General features: G+C 26.7%; 1 protein-coding gene across 2 annotated transcripts in view; it reads left to right on the top strand.

The window, feature by feature from the left end:
• The window catches only part of LOC129958185 (H(+)/Cl(-) exchange transporter 3-like), a 96,091-nt gene that overhangs the window by 1,698 nt on the left and 72,213 nt on the right, over positions 1 to 22,180 (top strand). Inside the window, exons 2-3 of one of the 2 annotated variants that reach the window (XM_056070454.1) lie at positions 4,133 to 4,393; positions 9,731 to 9,817. In XM_056070454.1, coding sequence (XP_055926429.1) covers positions 4,150 to 4,393; positions 9,731 to 9,817 — 331 coding nt within the window. In that variant the 5' untranslated portion in view covers positions 4,133 to 4,149. The remainder of the gene's footprint in view (positions 1 to 4,132; positions 4,394 to 9,730; positions 9,818 to 22,180) is intronic. The other variant, XM_056070455.1, reaches the window with a different exon arrangement.

The following is a 22,180-nucleotide window of genomic DNA, read 5'->3' as shown; positions in this document are numbered from 1 at the left end:
TTATTTTTAGTATTGCAAATAGTAAAGAATTTATTTTAGTTATGCCTAGTAAATGTATACTTAGCTCTTTATGATATTTAACAAGATTGTTCACAATCTACCCAATAGGCAGGAGTACATCCATCATACAGAGGGGAAGGGTTATAGTAATGATCCTTTCAAATTTTCACTAGACCACTTACCTTTTAGTTGAACAGTACAGTGTACAAATGGGGGAATACATGTATTGTCAAAATCCTTAGAGAAATGTTTTTCTATGTAGCCTGTTATTCAGTTTGTACACATTTTAAAAGAATTAAATATCCCTATCACGGAAAAAGGTAGCCTCAAATAATTTAATTCTGTTTCCTATAATTACAGCTATTTTAAATTAAACCAGACTCAAACAAATTTAGAAATAATACCTGACAGTTATAAATCTTATTCAGTGATGATAATGTTTTTTATCTCGGCAACTTCTTTTAAACAAAAATTTTCTTACTACATCTATCTCAAAGGTTTTGCATATAAGAATGTTGTAGCTTATGCAGTATATTTAAATGTAAGAAGAACATTTCATTTAAATAATTGCAAATAAATCTGGCACATTTTTACTTCCATTCCTAAATATCCATTGCTGCATTTCTCACTACAAAGAAGGAAATAAAAGTTTTTAAATTAGAAATAAATATGATATTACAAAATAGACATCACTATAATTTAGCAAATGTCTTCTATTTAATTGGAAAAATATGATAAATCATCTTATAGTGATAGTAGGTCTTAATGATGTTAGTGTAGCTGATTTGGACATTTTAAATGCTTTTTTCAGGCTTTTTTACTATTTGATGCAAATCCAATCTTTACCTGCTACTGTGCATTTCAAAGATCCTGTGCCTTGAAGATTATTGTAAACCATTGTGGTATACATATAACTTTTAACTATTCAAAATGGGCTGAAACTTCTTTTACATGCACATGGTAACACTGGTGGATTGTATACAATTTTCATCAATCTATTTATTTCATAAAATGCATCAGCAACTTTAGATATATACTGTTGCAGTTGTAATAATGTTTTTCATTTAGATGTATCTTGCTTCCTTGCAAAAACATAATAGATATTCTCCTAATTGATTTTTAAATTTTATGATTTGCCATATTACAATTGACCACAAACAATCATATTTTTTGTCTTAAAAAATATTAGTGACTGTGGTATCAAGGCTTTTAAATTTAACAGCATCCAGAACTCAACTATCCGTTTGTGAATTGTAAATTTCATAGTATCTTATGAAATAAATAAAAATTGTCACTGGAGAAAATTCAAAATTTCTTCCACTGGATATCTTTTGTCTCTACAGGCCATCAGGACATGACCTTTGAGGTTTAAATGAATTTGAGCTCAGTAATTTTAATGATTGTAAAATTTGAATCATAAAAATTATTTGATTTTTCTGTTTTTTTTTAAATTTAAATATTAAGCTCAGATTTTAAAATTATAGTTTTAAAATTCTGTGAGCATTGCCTGGTATTGGTAAATTAAGTTTCCTCAGCTAAAATGGGATTGGTGATTGATTACTTTTTTGTGCAATTCACATAGATGCGTGTTTCAAGAAATGCTATAAGTTCCTACCTCCACTGTCTTGAGCAATTAATTTTGTAAGTTATTTTTATCAAAGATATGTCCAATTTACCAATAACATATATATTTAATGTTTGTAACATATATGTATAAATAGATATTAATCAATATACCTCATGAATCAGATTTTCAGAATTTTCATTTCATATATTGCTTATTACTTAAAGATAATATTGGCATTCTCATTAAGTGATGAGGCTCGATTGGAGCTTTCAACGATATAACGATTTTTAGAATTTGATGTATCTTATTAGAATATTTCGATTAAAATATGAAAAGATAATGACTTGATATTTGAAACCATTAATATCCAATTATTTTTATTGAAATTTAAAAAAGTCAAGGTTAATAAATGAAAAACGTTAACAACATTAAAAATTTCTTGAAATATTTTTGAAGCAATGTAAAATATTGATTTTTATTGTATCCTCTAACTTTTAATTCCATTTTCATACAAACATAATAAAATTTTTTTTGTTTTCCCTTCTAAAATTTTTTGCTCATGCTTCTACATTTGTCAATATTTTCAGAAGTGATGTGTCCTACAGAATTGATTTGTAATTTTTTAATTTTAAGAAATGCTGAAAAGGTTACAGGTTTTTGTTGTTAATCTTATGAAAATTGTCATTACCAAAAAATATAGTGCTTCATTTTTTTTTTAATAGTTTCTACTGTGTACCCTGTATCAGAATGTTGCCTTTTTGCTTCAGTCATTTGAAAAGGAAACCAGATTCTGTTTTCAAACAAAATTGATGCTTCCCACTGAACACGAGTTTCTTTTTAAACTACATTTTTGCAAAGTATTCTATTTTAATAAAAACCTTTTAAAAACTCTTCAGTCTTTTAATCATGCAAAAGTGTCTATCTGTTAGGAATACTCAAATCATGTTGTGGTCTAATTTGGCCCTTAATTTCTGGTTTGTTCACACAAATTTGTTTTCTGTTCATTTTTGAGAAATTGCAGTTTGATCAATTTTAAGCTATTGAAAAGAGATCAGAAGCATTCCAGATTGGATCTGTTGTTTATTCAAGCATGTCTTTAACTTGAAGGTCTATTCTACATGTAAAAGATAAAACAATGATTTCATTTTATTTAGATAATAATTTTTTTGTTATGAAAGAGTGACCATGCATTCAGCCACCTTCTGAGGTCAGATAGATTCTTTTTATTTTTTTATTTTAGGATTATTATGAAAGAATAACAAGCAATTTTCAATATTTTGTTAAATTAATAGAAATTACATCATCCATGAAATTTTACCTCTTATAAGAGGAGACTGATTATTTAAGAAGATAGGATGTAATTGATTTTATGCAGTTTTTATGTTTTTTTTTTTTTTATATCTTAAATTCATAAACCATTGAGTTGCAATAAAAGAATAAAATTAATGCATGGAACAAGGTTGTTAAATGAAGGGAGAGGAAGAAAGGGGCACTGAGACATTTATTTATTCATTTAAAGGATTAAGAGATAAACAGATATCTGAAATGCTGCAATGTTTTTTACAGAAATCATTGGGTGATCTCATAAGGCATAAATCCTTATTTATTTGTACTACAAGATAACAGTATTCTTGTAACTTCTGTTGTGATGTTATTTTTTTGTCTTATCTTGAATTTCCAAAATGATTATGAAGTAACTTAAATGAATATCTATATTCATGCAATATGGAGCATGGCCATTTCTGATTATTTTCTGATATCTTTCACCAATGAGATTTTTCCAAAGGAATCAGTCTATGTTTTTCTTTTCTTTTTTTAAAAATTCGTGATGAATTTATAAAAGTGGGAGTTTAAAATTTTTGATGAGATTTATATGAGAAGTTTCACTATTGTATGTGTATTTCTTCTACAATTTCTCACATTAAAAGTTTATTTTAGGCAATTGCTGAATTTTTTCTTCCTTAACAAACATTTTTCAGTACAAAGAATATGTTTCTTAGTATTCATAACCTGAATTTTGTCCATGTAATGTGTGTCATAATATAATTGTAAATTTTTAAGTAAAGAAATGAAATAGTAGATAAATTTCAGCATTATGTATATTAATGATTTTCTAATGGATAACTGAATAACACCAATTACACATATTAATGTCAAAAGTACATTGTATTAATTGCCATCAATTTATCAAAAATTTGTTTTGTAATTTTGTTACTGTATGTAACTATATGTCTGTTACTATATGTAATCTCTTAATTTGTAAGTGCAGTTATTTTCAGAACACTAGGAAATAAAAATGGTTGATTGAAAGTATTTCTAAAAATGTAAACTTTGATTTAAAAGTACTTCATAATAAAAAGTTTTGAACATTTTTAAGTTGTTATTTGAGGTTAATTTATTGTACAGTGAATTATTTTGAATATTAATAAGTTTTTAAAATTTTGAATTATGTACCTTTTCGTAGTTTGATGAATCTGTTATCTTCTTATTGATTGATATTATATAAATATTATTATTCTTTGAAATATTTTTTTGATTTTCATATATATATTATTATTTTTCTAGCATCTTTTACGTAGATTATGGAGAGGGATTTATTAGTCAGATGGACAAAAAATGGTCGCCATTCTGTGCAAAATACAAACCACAGTACTTTTTATACATTAAACAACAGTGATACTTCTGTTCAGACTGGTAATAAAGACAATAGAGAAACTTGTTATAAAAAATTTTCTCTTTCTGGAAGTAGTGACGAGGAAATGATAGATATAACTGCTGGTGGAGAAAATATGGAGAGTCACTTTGAGCAAGCTCATGGAGCACATGGCAAGTGTTTTAACTATAATTTAGATTATTTTTAAGATTTATTCCATATTTAAGATATTAAGACATATATTAGGCTGACCACTAAACCATTAACTTTCAGTTTTTTGAATATAATACTTACATATGATTATATTTCAAGTTTCTAAATTAATATCTAAAATACAGTTTTTATTCAATTTCCTTTGTAAACACATTGTTTGATAAAAATGCTGGTATAGTAAAATTTGTCATTGTAATGATAAGTTTTGTTTAATTGGAAAAAGCCAAAAATTATATATTAAAAATAGACATGCCAGAGAGTGACATTTGCTTTTCCCAAAAGTGAACACTGTAGGTCGCAGCAATAAACACAACTGATTGAGAAGTAAAGTATTCCACTTTGATTACTATCTTTATTGATGCTGTGATAAAATCTTATAGAATCTATATTTGATATCCTTCATTTATAATGGGATCTATGAATAATTTCTGGTTTGAACTTTCTATTAACTCAGAACCAAATATTCTACTGCAATACAGTATTTTCAAATTTTCAGTTATTGCCTCTATTTCATATGAATTTCATATTCATCTCTTTTCATTATAATACATTGGGAAATACAGTTTTTTTTAGTTAATTAATGTAATTTTTTTTTCATTCAGATTATTTTCATTCACTATTTATTTTTGGAATCAATTTGGTACTTAAAAGTACTTATTTAGGCATTGTTTTCTGTTTATATTAATAGCAATTCATACAAGTTTTTAAGATAATAGATAAGTATAGATTGTCTTGTTGCGTTGGTCTTTCTGATATACAAACTTTATAGCTGCATAAAGTCAAAAGTTTAGATTCTTAAAATACGTTTCTAAATATTTAGTTAGCAAAACCTTGTAATTCTATTATTTTTTGTGTGATTTGGAGAACTGGAAATTAATTTAATTCTAAACTAATTAAAAAAATTCATGTTATTAAAATTTTTTAAATTCTAAATTAATTAAAAAAATTCCATATGTTATTGAAATTTTATGTTATAGAATCAACAAAAATTGTATGATTAATTTTATAGAAAAAAGGGCATCTTTGTTTTGAATATCTGAAACATGTAATTGAATCTTGTTACATGTATTTGAATTAAAATTATTGATCCATATTATGCTTTTCAGATAAAGTGGGTATGTATCACTCTCTAATTTCATCTTTATATTGTCACTTTATTTGTTCTATTTATAATTAACAATTTTTTGCATAATGCTGCTTACAAAGAAACTAAAAGTATAATTTTCATTAACAATTATAATTAAAGATAAAGAAAGTATATTCTTTTTCCTTTAAAATTTTTTTAACTATGAAATATTTAGAAATTTAGATTAACCTCAAGTATTTTAAGAATATTCATATCATGTGTATTAACAGCAGTGAATATATTAATTTTAAAGATATCAAAATGATTACAAGTTAATTTTATTAAAAAAATGTACTTTATAACTATTTATGGAGAGCAGTTGTATTTACTTGTAACTGTTGAAAAGGTGTTTATATATATATATATATATTCAATGGTGGCTTATCCATCAGAGCTATAGTATCTCTTGAAATTATTTTTTAAAGTTGCATTTTTCTTTTTTTTTTATTTAATTAATTACTTTTTCACTCTGAGAGTTTGATGCCCTTTGCTTATTTTGTCATTCTTAAAGTTCAATGAACCATGAAAGATGGGGTGAGGTCAAAACATGAAAAGTATGCAGAAAATAAATCAACAAGCAAAGGAAACGTAAATTGGGACTAATTCTCTGTCATCCTAAAAAAAACCCATTGCGCACACAACCGATTGATTGATTTGGAGATTAAAATCCTTTGAATTTAGTCAACGCTGCAGTCGTTGCTGATCTGCACAGTCAGTTGATCTTTTTTTTTTCTCTCCACTCCCATCTAAAATTTGCCTTCATCCTTTTATCCCTCTCCCCTTCCTGCTTTCTGTCATTGACTCTTTATGAATTTTGGTTTTGCATTACCATGATGGAAACACATTTGGTTTATTGAATAATAATTTTCTTTTATTAGAGGTACATAGATAAGTTTCTAAAATGTTATTCAGATGAAAATTTTTGTAATGAAGTATCAATTGTTATTAATTATTACATGTAAAAAATGATGGACATTGCAGATCTAAAAAATTACCAGAACTAAAACTTCAGCAGTAGTAATAAAAAAAGTCTCAGACAAATTTTAAATATCAATGGTTATTTGGCTGGAATGTAATATATATAATATATTATTTTGTTTCCTGTGTTTACTTTACAGTAAACTGATGGTGTAGACGATTTACACCATCTTTCTGGGGAAAACAAAACAAACAAACAAGAAAACCCCACTTAAAATCATTAAAGGAATATCAGAGATACTTTGATGCTTGGTAAAAACAAATTTCATATCTGAATTTAAAATTTAAAAATTTAGGCCACTTATGCATTAAGTAACATTCTTTTAAAAATGCAATTTCTTGATTCTTATTTTTGCTGCACTGTTAATTTCTAAGATGATGAGCCACCATTGTATATATTTATTTAAACCTTAACAATTTTTTGAGGTTGAATATTGATGAAAACAATATATATGTTTACTTTTTAAATTATTGATAATATTTTTTAATTTTGATTTGATGTGAAAAGGCATTTAATCAAATTTATTAATAGAATTACACATTCTGTTTACAGAGAAAGTAAATAATTTTAAGTAAGTTGTAAATTAAAATTTAGAATAGATTTCTTTTGGCTACTTTGAATAATTTGACTGATTTTCCTTCAGTTACATGTGTTTTATAAAAATAATATTAAAAATTGATAAGATTTCCTACTAATTTAGTCACCTCCTGGAATTTTGTTTAAAATGCTGCCTTTTGTTCTGTTAAAAATATGCTTGTATTTTTTATGAAATTTTTTTGTTTTCTACAGAATACCTTGGTATCTCACTTGCATAATAACAAAGAAAATTTTGCCAATTCTGTTTGATATGTAATTAGATGACATTTACTATTTTCTTACTGCTGTGTTTTATTTCTAATTATACAATTATTTTAGCCATTTCATACTTATGTTCTTTTAAGCCACTAATTAAGATTTTTCCCTTTGGAACTTTTGGCAGATGTATTTACAATTCATTGTGCTAAGTAGTTTGAATTGAAAATATCTCTTATCAAAGCATGATAGAGAGGGGAAAGTGATAACAAAGATGCCAAATATGGGGGATTTAAAAAAAAAATAGAAACAGTTGGTGAAAATGACCATGAAAATGTTTACATTTATTTATATTCCTCTGTTATTCATTTTTGAAATATAATTCATTTCCTTATATCCTAAAATTCATGCTGTCAATATTTGACATTCTTCAATCTCATAGTTTTTCCCCTTCTCTCTTCTATACTCTGAATAAGAAAAATATTATACTGGTTGCCTGATAAATTTCTGATATGTTTAATTATTGCTTAGTCTTCTCAATTTAATATGAATGGCTCTGTAGATATTTTAATTACTATTTTTTTAAAAAAAATATTGCCTAACTCTTAATAACTATCTGCATTAGAAAGGTGAAAAAGTAACTTTTCTTTGGAGGTGGTTGTCAAAGAAATCCCTGTAGACAAAATAAAAAATAATAGCTATATATGATATAAACCTTTTTAAAAAATTTCTAATGAGCATTATAATGAAAAAATATAAGAGTAATATAATTCAATGCTTTTTTCTGAGTTAAAAATAATGTTTACAGGTTATTTTTTTGTAATAATGTGCAGTATCAATCTAATAAGAAGTGAGATTAAAAATCAGAATGTAATTTAGCTTTAGAAATATATGTTAAATATTAAAGATGTTAAAATAGTTCTTACAGTCCGAAACTAATAAATAAAAGTTGCATGACTAATTCTTCAAGACCTTCAGCTTGTAAAAAAAAGTTGTAGTCATAACTTTCAAGATATGGTACGACTCTAAATTGCTGACAAAGTGAAACTACTATACAAGAGATTTTTGTTTTTGTTTCAAGTTATCCCAAATAACAGGTATAATTGAAGAAGAAAAAAAAAATAGCTTTTATAATTGCCAGACTTATTCCTTATTATCCCTAAAATGAACAATGTTCAGAAAATGTCTTAATTCTGTTGCATTTTGTTCCAATTAAATTTTACCACTTTTTAAGAGGTTACTATTGTTTGATGGTAGATAATGTAAGAGAGGTTTTAATTTTCTTATTTTTTTAAGGATGTGTCTATTGCAGTTAGGTAATTACAGAAACATCGAAAAATTGGGTACAATTTTTAAAAATATACATATATAATCAAAAATACAAAAGTTTCTAACTTTAAAGTTTTAACTACAGTGCACTGAAATCATAATAATAATAAAAAAATTTGCTGCATAAATATTTAAAAATGAAGAAATAAAATATCATTTTATTTTAAATTTAGCATATTTAATGTAGGTTGTAAAATCTTTTTATCGATCAGTGAGGTGATGCATCCAGTTTGCATTTGCACACTGTCATGTTAATTTAATTATGCATTATTCATCTTATTCAGGTATTTTAAAATGAGAAATTCTTTCTGTTATTTGGATGGGATTTTAATAGTATTACAGGTATTAGAAAAAATATCTGCTTTTGCATGTAGAGCATGACATTTGATTTAAGTCTCTTATTTCATATCTTGCTATCCTGCTAGTTTAGTTTTACATCACAGAATTAAGATTTGATTATTCATATGGCATGTTAAATAAACTTTGCCCATGCAGAAACACATTAATTTTCAAAATAGATGCCTTGAGTATCTTTTTTTTTTTCTTTTCCTTTACTAGCTTATTATTTGTTGCCAAATACTAGTCTAGATTCTGCCTTCCATTGAAAGTTAACATGTTCTTTTAATGTATGTAGTATGTTCTTTTTGCATTATTAATTTTGTTTTTCATTTGTATATTTGTATTTATTTTATATAATTATTTTATTTTCATATCTTTGAAAGCTATTTCAAAGCACATTTCTTTTGCATTAGATTTTTAGTTTGAATATTGCATAAAGATTAAATATATTAAATTAGCACAGTATTAATAGACTGTGATAAATATTTTTTGGAACATGTTTCCCTTGTTTACACCCCAATTTTTTTCTTTATTTAATATCATAGTATTTTTAAAAATTTTCCAAGCTTGTTTTGTATGTTTCACATTTATATTCTTTTAGTATTTTATTTTGCATGTTTGTTTAGTTTAGTTGATGTGATAGAAATCTATTATTCGTCTATCCTTTGCATGAAATTATTTTGACTGCACGTTACCATCTCTGCAATATGATTTCTTTCCCTATACCTATAGGTGAACCTGTGCAAGTGAAATTTATAGCAATGCCAGACCTTCCTGAAAGTAGTAGCGATTCTGATAATGAGTATTCTAAACTTCAAGGTAACTTTTTCACTATCGTTGATATATAAACAAGGAAGAAACACAGCATTAGGAAAAAATTATTTCAGAATGATTAACTAGTTGATGAACATACAAATTTATGCTGCAAAAATTTAAAATTGGAAGTTTTTTGGATTAGAATCCAAGAAGATTCTTTTCTAATTGGAGACATTTATTTAATATATTGCAAACGCTATTGAAATATTAATTATAGATCTGAAAGAAGGATCTTCAGTGTAAGGTTGGCAAAAGCTTATTAAACTAATTTGTTTTATGGATATTTTATCTCATTTTACAAAATGCTTTTAACTTTCGTGTGCTTAAATGGCTTTTCAAAATTAATATTTTATTTATTTTCTCATGACTTAGAATATTATATGCTAAACTAACAGATATTCAGCTTGTTAAGGACTCTTTATATTGTGGATTTTTCATTGAATATGATTTATTTAAAATTCAAGGGATTACGGTAAATTGATTTAATTTGCAAAAGAACGAAAAGATTGTCTATGAACGAAATAATTATTTTGTACATAAGTGAGAATTTTATATACAGTATTTTGTTTATGAAAATCAGGCAGTGTATAAACAGGTGCAACACTTTTAATTTTCTTTGTACCTCCTTTTAAACACTCTCGACTTTCAGGTTGAGAGGTGCTAGCTTAGGTATTTAAATTCTTTAGCATAAAAAATTAACTTATTCAAAACAAAGGCAATTTAATTAAATAATATTTATTATATAAAGAAAAGATTCTTTAGTTTGAAAAAGAAATATGGTTCATCAAAAAAATATCCAAATGCTGCTCATTAATAAGATTAATTATCGCTTTTTAAAAACCAAAGCCTTCTGTCATCCTAGAAAAATAGTCTCTGAAAACATGTATAATTTTAGTTCATGCTGGAGTTGTCTTCAAATGAAAATTTGTACTTTTATGAAATAGCAACTCCTAGTTTGCAATGCAATTTAAATTCTACAAATTTAAATAGGATGTGACCACACTTGAAACTTTACCATTTCAAAGAAGTGGATGAAGAATTATAAATAGTTGAAATTTATATCTTCCAATATTAAATGAAGGTTACTATTTTTTCTTCATATTTCTAGATGATTGGATTGCAATAATTCTTGTTTGGCATGAAATTATTGTATGACTAATAAAAAATATACCTTTTTTTACAAGTTTAATGTTGTACTGTAATTTTAATTAATTATTAAATTTGTATCTTAAGGATTTTGATGCCAATTGAAAAAGCAACAACTGAAGTGTTGCTATGCAAAATTTAAACTATTTCAGTTTAGTAGTTCCAAAGATATGTCATGAAATTTTTAAGTGTTCAGAATACTGCCATTTTCACCTTTTTTAGGGGGGGGGGATTTATCACAATTTAACAAATGATTTACCAATGAATAAAAAATATTGATTGAATTATTGAAAACTAAGCATATTTTTCAGGTTAATAATTAGGTACTGATAGATATTTTTTTCCAAAATAATTATAATGTGAGAAGCAGAGAAGAATTGAACAATCAACTTGGTTAACAGATTCGATTTTGAAAACGTTTGAACAAAATTGATTTTACTCATACTAAATTGATTATCATTGCTGAATGTTCTGGAAAATCTTGGATTGATAAATAATAATAATTTAGAAAGAAAGTTTTTGATAAGTTATTTTAATGAAATAAAAATGAAGAGTTGCAAAAGTATAATTAAGTAAAAATATGGACAAATGAAGTAACATAAAATTTATGAATGGATTAAATGCTGGCATATGATTTTAATGTCATATTTAAAATTTCAAGTTTTGAGCCATATTTAAAAATGAAGTAGAAATTTAAAATTTTGCAAGTCCATTTTCTTATTTGTGATTCATTCTACAAAAAGCTATTAAATTTAATCGTCACATAGAATATTACTGCCTGATATTAATTTTGGTTTGGTGGAAAATGTATTTTGAAAATTACATTTTACATATAAAGAAGCTATGTTAAATTGCCACATAATTATAATTTTCAGCTGCACTGATAAATAATTCTGATCAAGTATATTTTTACTTAATACTAACTATTGAAATTTGTAAGGATATTCGATTTGTTTTTAAAATTTAAACAACATATAATGGAAATCAAATCACCTATAATTCTTGCTTTATATGTTGAGAATAACGAAGAAACTTAAAATTGGTATTTCCAAGGTTTATTTGGGAGTAAATATAAAGGACTTTTTTAAACATAATTATTTTGGTTCATTCTTGAACTTTTCTTAAATGAACATGAAACTAAAAATGTCTAATTTAGATTTCTATTCTAAAAAAACGTTTTCGCTGGGTATCATTCAGTGCCAATTATTTTGGAAACTACTGAAAGATTCTGGGTTAAATTATCAAATCAATTAAGGAGTTGTAAAAATTAAAGGGAAAATTATAAGAGTAATCTGTTTTTTACATTTGTATATACTAGTGTTGTTGTTACTTATGGAACTTGCCACGGATAAGCCCGTTGTTCGAAGACAGCCGATTTAAGCCTAAGGGGGAGCGCGCCTCTTGTTTTTATCGTAGAGCCAACTAGGGCCAAGAGTACGACTTGACTACACACACGTTACAACCTTTTTACGGGGCGGACTTCATTCTCGCATTTCATTCACTCATCCACAGATCGTAATTTAGATCTGAATCAGAGAACGATCACCCCTGATCCAGTACCCCCAGTGGTATTACTCTCGACATGGAGGACTTTGTGACCACCACAGATTTATACGCGCGTCAGTCACCAAGCACGCGGGGAATCTTCGGCCGGCGGGGTTCGAACTCGCAACCTAAGGGACGCGAATCCAACGCTCTACCAACCAGGCTATCCCGGCCTCATAGATTAGTGTACAAAATTGAAAAATCATTTTTGAAATAGTTATAATTTTGCAAAAGGTCAATTTGAAGATGTGAAATTCATACTGCAGGGGTGCAATGTGCACCCTGCAGATACTTGCAAATACTGTACTTAAAAAGATGAAAAAAATTTTGTGAAAAAAATGAATAGGAAACGTACATCAGGGAACAAAGGATAAAAAAAGTTTTATTGGCAGAATTGCAGTTGTAAAAAACAATGTCTGGACATTAAGGAGAACAACTAACAGATGTTCCTTAGTAAGGAATATTACCTCCCTTTACTGCAGTGGTTGTTTTGCATCTGTTCATACTCAAAATAATATTCAGCAATTCTTGTGGGAAGAGTGCCTGTTCCTCATTGAGTATCTGTATAAGTTGTCTTTTGGATTTCTGAAACTTTGATCATGCCACATACATCTTCTCAAAGCATCCCAAATGTGTTCAGTTGCATTTAAATCTGGGAAGAATGCTCCAATCCATTTGATGTACGTCTTCACTTTTCAGAAACTCCCGAACATTAGAAGACCTTTGTGATGAGTCATTATTTACTCATAAAGTATTGTGCCTTGGAACAGGTGAACAGGGAGGGGGGGGGGGATAACTCATCAATGATCCCTGAATGGGTGGAAATGTGCCCTTTTCTCTTTCTGTATCAACTAGCATTGAGAATTGTTTGTGAAATTAAAATAATTCTTATTGGTAAAGAAGATATGACTGCATTGAAGGGATATTCCTTCTTTATGTTCAATACGCCTTCGTAAATAATGGTACCACTGTAGCCTATCATCATTGTTATGCAGCATTCCAGACACTGGATGAGTTGAATTGAACTGAATTGAATTGAACTGAAGTTTGAATTTCATAAAGGATTTGGGAAACTGTTGGAGATAATAAAATTTTGTTTTTCTCACAATATATAAGTCAAGGTTTCATCTTTTTAAAATGTGCATTTTCTATCTTGGAGATATTTGTTTAATCATTTGCAATTTTTTACTTCTCCCTACCCCACCCCCTTTTTTAAAATTTTAAGAAGCTACTTGTTTATTTCTCTTTACTTAAGTTGTTACATAAGGCTTTGAGACAGTTGCGGATTACTACTATTTATTAATGTGCCTCAGAATTTTAAAAAAGTGCTTTAGGTGATTAATTTAATTTATTTTCTTTTTCAAATGCAATTGTAGCTTATGTCTGTAAATTCTTATAGATGAATTAGTGGTTATGCTCTTACACTATGCTGTTTTTTTTTTAGAGAAAATATTAGAACGGTTTTGTGATAGCTATTTTAAAATAGATATTAAATATGTGTATACAATAATGGCAATACATATTTAAATCTGACCATTGTAGTATAAAACTCCAAACAATTAACTATTGTATATGTGCAGTCACAGGGAAAAAAAAAGGACCATCTTTTATTCTGCTTTAGATCATCTTTATGAAAACTAAAAGTGTCATTTTAAAGCTGGTAATGCTAGTAAAATATGCTATCCCTAAAATGTTCATAATAAATTTTATACATGTTAAAATTTGTACAAGCTTTGAAATTTTCTATGACAACACCTTTATTTGATGTCATAAATAGATTCCCATGGATCAGATTAATCAGAGTTTGAATTTTGATTAATATACCATTATTGCATATGGAGATTATTGACATTTTCTGTTGTTTTCATATTTAGATGAGTAAGATTTAGTTATTCTCTGGACATATGTAATAAATAAATTTGAAATGATACAACAATTTATTTTATGAGCTTATAAAAAATGTAGTCCATTTTTATATGCTCATTTTTATATAAACAAAACTTACAAATGTAAAGCAGTTTTACTTGGCGCTTTATTGGCAACTTATTGCTCTATATGAATGCCTTTTGATAGTGAAAGATTTCATTATATGAAGATATGCATAGAGTATGCATGCTAGTTACAGATCTGAAATGAAAAATCTCGGGGCATCATTCTAAATGTTAATTTATTTGTTCTATATTTCTTTAGTTTTCATTGTCGTTGCACTTTTTAAAGTTAATATAAATTATTTATATGTTTTTTTTTGTTGTTTCTTATATGAATTCACATATTTTGTTGTTTCTTATATGAATAGAAATTTGAAACAGTTATAATTATAGGAATAATTACAATTTACATAAATATAGGAATAATTAGAATTATAGAATTAATAGGAATATATTAATAATTATCATTAAAGTTTGATAATTGATATGTTTCATTTTTACAACTGTTTTTAAAACTTTAATATTCTTTTGAAAAAAGTTATAAGAATAGCGCTTTAATGCACTTAAACAGAATTATTTGACAAATGATGATTGTTCACGTAATTTAGGTCTAATAAGAAATAATCACAGATATTTTAATAATAATAAAAAAAAAATCATTTTCAATCACTTGTCTTCTTTAAATATCTGAAAAAAGCAATAACTTGCACAACATTTCAAATAGAATTCATTTTTAATTTTTGTGTTAAAAAATATTTTTCCTTATCAAGAGAAATTCTTACAAAGCTTTATTTTCCATGAAGTGTATTCATTTTGACATTGATTGATTGAAATGGGATTTTATTTTGATATTCAAGTAAATTAAAATTTATTGTTTTGAGTTATTGCAGTTTATTTGAAATATGACAATAGAATATTTTCATGAAATTTCCAGTACAATTTTACAAATTTTATCAAGTGTATGGAACATAGAAAACATTTTTAACTGGCTTTTTATTTATTGAGAGCACTGGTGTGCAAATGTTTTTAAGAGAGGATGAAGGAAAAAATAAACAGGTCAATATAATTTTTTATAAAATCCAGTAAGGATTCAAAAAACATTATTTGAGTTATTTTTTTAAAAATACTTATGAGATGAATGAAGCTGTTACTGCATTTCTTAAAGTGATTATTTTACTTTAAATATTGTTCTTCTTATAGCCATAAAATATTTGTACTATTTTAAAATCTGTTGTGGACCATAATTTGTCCCTCACTAGTTCAGAGCATTTGTTGAGTACTGCTTGAGTTTGGAGCAAAAAGAGCAATAGTTTGAAAAGATGGTAAATGTATAAATTATAATTAAAGGAAATTTTTTTTAAAAAAATTGGTAATTTTTTTGTTTAATGAAATATTGTAGTATTTTACGTAACCGTCGTGTAAGCGAGTCTGGTGCACGTTAAATCTTTTGGGGCCAAACGTCCTCCTGTTGGTTGAAGCGGAAGTTTGGAGATGGGAGTGCCAGCTCAGGTGCAGTCCTGTTAATCTGACCGCGGTTCAGAATTAAGAGGTCCGTCCCAAAATAGCCCTAGTGTTGCTTTGAAACGGGACGCCATTATAATTAAATTAAACTATATTATATTACGTGAATTAGATGGGAAATTACATTTTTAATGTAATCATAACACGAACACAAAAAGTGATCCATTTCATTAAAAAGAAGTACTTACATTCTGAGAATTAGAATTAAAGAATAAATTTTTAAAAATTATGAAAGCTAAATAAAAAACATACAATTTATGGTCATGAGGAAATGGATATAATTAGAAAAGAAAAAAACGAGAAATGTTAGAAGAAAATTGAAGCAGTTTTTACTTTCTCTTATATGAAAATAATTAAAATAAGTTGTTTTATTTTTTAATGGATGATCTTGTAATAGTTTCTAAAGATATTTAATATGTTTCATACGATTTGTGTAAGAATTGCCGGATTGATCAGAACTCATTTTTGGTAGTTTTATCTTCATTCTGTTGCATATCAGGGGTTAAAAAATAATAATTAACAAAATGTATTTTAAAAGAAATAAAAAATGCATAAAATAAAAATGGGTTTAACGTTATTTTCAAATAAGATTTCGTGAAATATAATTTTATAATTAAAAATTTTTAAGAAGTTGTTTCATATTAAAAATATTTCAAATATCTTATCAGATTTTCTTTAATTTCTCATAGATTGGATGATAAGCATTTGAAATTTTATGGACGGAAAGATCAGAATATTGCCGCAAATCTTTGTTTCCATTAGAAGAAGATCATTTTATACTATTAAGAAATAAAAGTGTAATGTCGCATTATGCCCTTTTTTTTAAAACTTTTTTTTGTGCAATATAAAGTGAAATAAAATAAAAATTTGCTACTTTTTTTCTATGTAGATTTTGTTGCTATATACCAAAGTATTGTTGCTTATACGTTAAAGAGTTCGAAATTACTCATTTAAGATATACTTAAAGTTTGAGTTTTAATTTTAAAGTTTCAGTATGACTTTTTAAAATTTTAAATTATTAAAATTATTTCAGAATTCGAGATGTTTGTTGTTCAGTTTAAATAATCGCCTGATTTTAAATGATAATCTGTCTAATTCCAGTAAATTTTATATGCATCAAAATGCTAACGAAAAGGGAAAATAATTTGCTAGGAAACAAATTTACGTATGAAATACAATGCACAAATGAACCAATAATGGTCCAAACATCAAAGGGATTTGTGCATTTCAATCCACGGGGAGGGAGCGGGTTAGAAAATTGAGTTCGGTTAAGGGTTTAGTTAAGCGGTAGTAAACCTTTAGAATAATCCTTCATTAAAATATTAAAGCGCAATTCCCAGCCATTTCCGAGAAAACAGCTTTCAAACTTTGTGCATAGCTTATATACTAGTAACTTGTCACCGCTATTAGCTTACCAGTGGCATGATTACCAAGATAATGACTTCGTAAACGGGAGGAAAAAAAGAAAACAAAAAAGGAAAAACAGGAAAAAGTGCGATCCTGGTTTGCGCCATTTTTCTTTCTTTCCTTTGAGTTATTTTCAAAATTATTCAAATTGAATTAAAAATTTACAGTTATTAAATTACAGTCAAATTAGTTTTACTACTGTTATAGTCAAATTTAGTTTCTTGATTAATGAGTTTTTCATTTTTTACACAGATATAAATATTCATTTTCCCTATATTTGAATTACTAGTTAATTTTTAAAAGAAAAATTGTTATAAATGTAAATTTTATGGTTATGAATAATTGAAATCACGACTATCATCTGAAAAAAACTAAAAGTTTTAAATTTTTGAATTGTAATAAGGACAAATAATTTGTTTTAACTCAATGAAACAGTATTTATATCGGAAATTAAAGAAAACTACTGATAATTGTTTAAATATGTAAGCAAACGTTCACGATATTTTAATCAAAAAGAAATTGTAGAAAGCAGGTGTTATGTTAATGACAGCTTAGGCAGGTGTTTCAAATTTTTTAATAAGATGATACCGTGTGCTTAGTCCACTGCCCAACTTTCTGATCAAAATTAGATATTTTTGAATGTAAATAATGTTTGTTCTCTAATAAATCTCTTAAAGAAACATTGCTCTTGTGAACAATCATTATCAGTTTTGCAAGATGACAAAATGTATTTTATTTAAATTGTTTTTACGATAATAATACCAATTTTATTCTTGTATGCAATTACAAATTCAAAAATGTAGAATTTCTAGAAATGTTGAATCAAATTCTTTTTATGATGCCAGTAATTATAATTTATAATTATAATAATTTGTTATATTTATAATTATTTTTCATTTAAAAATTATGATACGTGTATTCGGTGAACGAACATTTATTTTTTATATTAAAAAAGGAGCAACATATTAAAATTAGACGCAATTTGTTAATTTAATTTAAATAGCTTTGAAATTTTTTAAAAAACGGATTTATTTATATAATAATTTTTCTTTTAAAGATTAAATTATAATTTAAGTACACGGAAAATCCATATTTATTTTTACATAAAAAGAGTAACATATTAATTAAACCATCTGCGAATCATTAATTTAATTCAAATATTTTTGATTTAAAAAATACATTATTTGTAATAATGTTTTTAAAAATTAAATTATAATTCGGATATTAGAAGAATAAACATTTATTTTTGCATAAAAAATGAAAAAATTATTAATTAAAACTATTTGTAAATTTTTAATTTAATTTGAATAATTTTGAAAAAAAAATTAAAAGAGAAGCACCGAGGATCGGAAATTAATTTCTAATCCCTTAAACTGCGTATGTATTTAAATTCCTGCTTAAATGGAATATTTTATTTTTGATATTTAATTTTATTTTGGTCCATATAAAAATGGCATTGACATTTGAGATACCTACGCATAGAGTTGGAATGATTCTCGGTTTTGATGTATCAGGTACAGTTTGATACTGATATTCGATTGTACCTGATACTTTTGTACATTATAAAGTCAGTAACCGAATTTTTTTCAGTCGAATTGAAACTCGGTACTAGTTAGATATCGAGTATCAGTACCATTTATGTCTGATACAGCTCAGATGATATCAGTATCAGCTACAAGTTCAGCACTTGCACCGAAATTTGTGGGGGATTGTTTCTTGAGATAAATGGGGGAGGGGGTAAAATATATGTTAAAAAAAACATAAGACATACTGATAGTATCACCGGGCGAACTTGGCTATGTCGACTTAACGCTTTGTATTAATTAGATTAATATAGTATCAAGCAATCGAGAACGAATTAAGTCGAGGGGATTATCAATTCAGTGTAAGAACTGATACTGGGTAACTAATACTCCTAGTCAATATTAGTTTTGTGCGCCTGATACTTTTGCGTACGTAATACAAAGTATTAGGTTGATGCAATATCACCCAACTTTATTTACTTACGCAAAAGTCATTTTTGTCCTTTAAAAGTAACAACTGCTTATTTTATTATCAAACATTCTGTCCTTCCATGGACGTGACTGTCACGTAATTTCGGTATAAAGGGTAAAAAAAAAAAAAAAAATACAGTAACCATTATTTTTTCTTTTTCATTCTAGTTCATTTACATTGCTCAAATAAGGCTCTATAAATACTAAAAGTTGGGATAGAAAATTCCTCAGATTCGTCTTTTTTTAATACATAAACTATTTTCTTATAAGTACAAATCGGCCATTTAATATAAATTCAGGCTATTTTTTTAAAAAAAAAAAAACGAGACGTTTCGTTACTTTATTGGAATTTCGGTTTGAATTTTTTTTCTTTCACAATATCGCATTTCGAACAGGGGAAGGAAAAAAAAGGGGGGGGGGAATCTTGCCAAATCGAAACTAAGAAATAAATCGGGAAATGAAATCTTTAATAGTTTATAAATGCAGATATTAAATTTAAAATATTTGTCCAACGAATTTCAGAGCTTTAAATCAAGATTATTTGCTTACTTTTCTTTACAAATATGGAATTGGAAAGTCTAAAAAATGATTTAAGAGTTTATGTTCTCATTTGGTTAACATTTTAAGAATCCTTGAACTTATAAACGTAATTTTTTCAGTTGTTCTAATTAAGCGAACGTTTCACTATTTCCTTTATCGAACATTTGGTGTTTAAAAATTTTAAAAGTGCTTAATGATTAAAAGAATGTTTTGTCATTTAATAAGATATGTTCAGTAAATTCAGATAATCGTTTAAATATTAGAATAAATTATACGATCATTGAAGTTATTTAAAATATTAAGAATTTAGAAATTTCATTAAGTTTTAAAATTGAAAGGGGAAGTAAAAAGTATGAAAAATGAAATCTCGTATTTCTTAGGGTATCATCCAGTTATACCATGTGATAAAATATTTTTTATCCAACATATCATAAATTGTTGTATGCATCTCATCGGAATTTACATCTTTGGGATTCATAAAAAAACCATAGAAATTGGATTAATCAGCTGCAGCTCGATCATCATTTCTGTAATTTTTGTTGTCGAGCTCCAACGTCGTGTCATCCTATTCCACGCACGAAGCGGAAGGAACAACCACTTTCGTTTACTTTTGTTTTTGCCCGTATTCACTCGCCCATTCACATTTGGCAGTAAAGCGCTTTTTTTGGCGAATTGTATGGGAGTTGCTTGATATGATTTTCTGACATATATATGAGGAATCATTTTTTTTTATTGTTCTCGAAATAAGATGCATTATATTTGTTCGTATCTGTACAGCAGTAGTTGTCGAACATCTTTTTTCATCCATTTCTTCCTTCCTTTCTTTCTTTTTCTTTTCTTTTTTCTTTCTTTTTTTTTTAGTTTTAAGGAAAACAAATTTCCTTGTTCGATAAATGTTATTGTTTTGTACTTCGTGAAATAAAATTTTAGAAGAACGGGCAGCTTTTGTGCATTTAGTTACTAAACGGAAGACTTCAAATTGCATTAACTTGCTTAAGGATAAATCAAAAATTATTGTAAATAATTATTATTTACAATAATAATTATTACAATTATTATTGTAAATAATAATTATTACTGATTATTATTACTGATTATTATTTTATTTTTTGTTGTTGTTGAGCACATTTTATTCTTATTCAAAATTTTAACCGTGAAATATTTATGTATCTTAAGGTCAGTGTGATCAATCGGTTATTATTAATACTTATTGGTCAATATGATAAATCGATTAATTATTTTACCAGTTATTATTATAATAATTGTATTAACCGCAACATATATACTATTCCTATTTCAAATATACAAAATTCTTTCCTTTTATATGATTTTGTAGATCCTTTTTTAATTGGAAACCTAAATATTACTTACTTTTTAGAACTTTACTTTAAACAGGAAAAAAAAGTTTTTGCTTTTGTTCCCCCCATTATGTTATTTATTAACATCCTGTTCGGACCGGTGTTCTAGGTTTGTGCATCCGGGGTCACTGTTTGACATCAGGTACTGATACTTTTTTCCCCTTCGGATTAAGAGGAGGTAGCATTAGTTATTGGTAAATAAAGGGAAAAGATCATATTTAAAATAGTTTTACCACAATTTTAAAAGGAAAGCTTTAAATTAAAATAATTTTTGTTATGGCTTGAAAAAGCTGGAAGAAAAAGGCGAGGTCAACATTTTTACAACCCATGGTTTTAGACGCTCTGCTTGCATTTAAATACTGTAGAATATTATCACGCGGTCTTTTTTTTTATTCTTCGCAGAATACGAAGAAATCGTTTCCAAATGGAATTGAAAGTTTGTACATGAAAATTTGCTGTTACGATTCCCAATCTGTCATGCTTAGTTCATTTTAAGTTAAAATGCTTCTGGAATTTATTGTATAGCTGTACATTTTATTGGATCTTTCAAATTCATACATCGGTCTTTTGCATTTACTGTTAAGTGCAATTTATAAATTTTTACCCCGCCTTCTGCGGATATTTCGATATTTATTAGTTCAGATAATTAAATTTTCTTGGTATTTAAATGAAATTATTTAATTTATTATTTACTAACGCTATGTTAGCTATGTATTTTCGATTTTGATACCGCGGCAATTTTTTTTTTTTTTTGTCTAAAATTAGAGTTGTATTTTTTCTCTCAATCAAATAGAAGAGTGAGTAAAAAATATTCAGAAAAAATGCTTTACATTTTTTTTTTATGTAATCCATTTTTATCGATATTCTTTGTAATTCCGAAACTTATTATGACTTGTAATTTATGTAGATGTAAAAAAACTTCTGCGC

This window comes from Argiope bruennichi, chromosome X1 (assembly GCF_947563725.1).
Source record: "Argiope bruennichi chromosome X1, qqArgBrue1.1, whole genome shotgun sequence".
NCBI classification, from domain to species: domain Eukaryota; kingdom Metazoa; phylum Arthropoda; class Arachnida; order Araneae; family Araneidae; genus Argiope; species Argiope bruennichi.
Note: the sequence above shows the minus strand (reverse complement) of the source record. Positions and strands in the feature narration are given on the sequence as shown.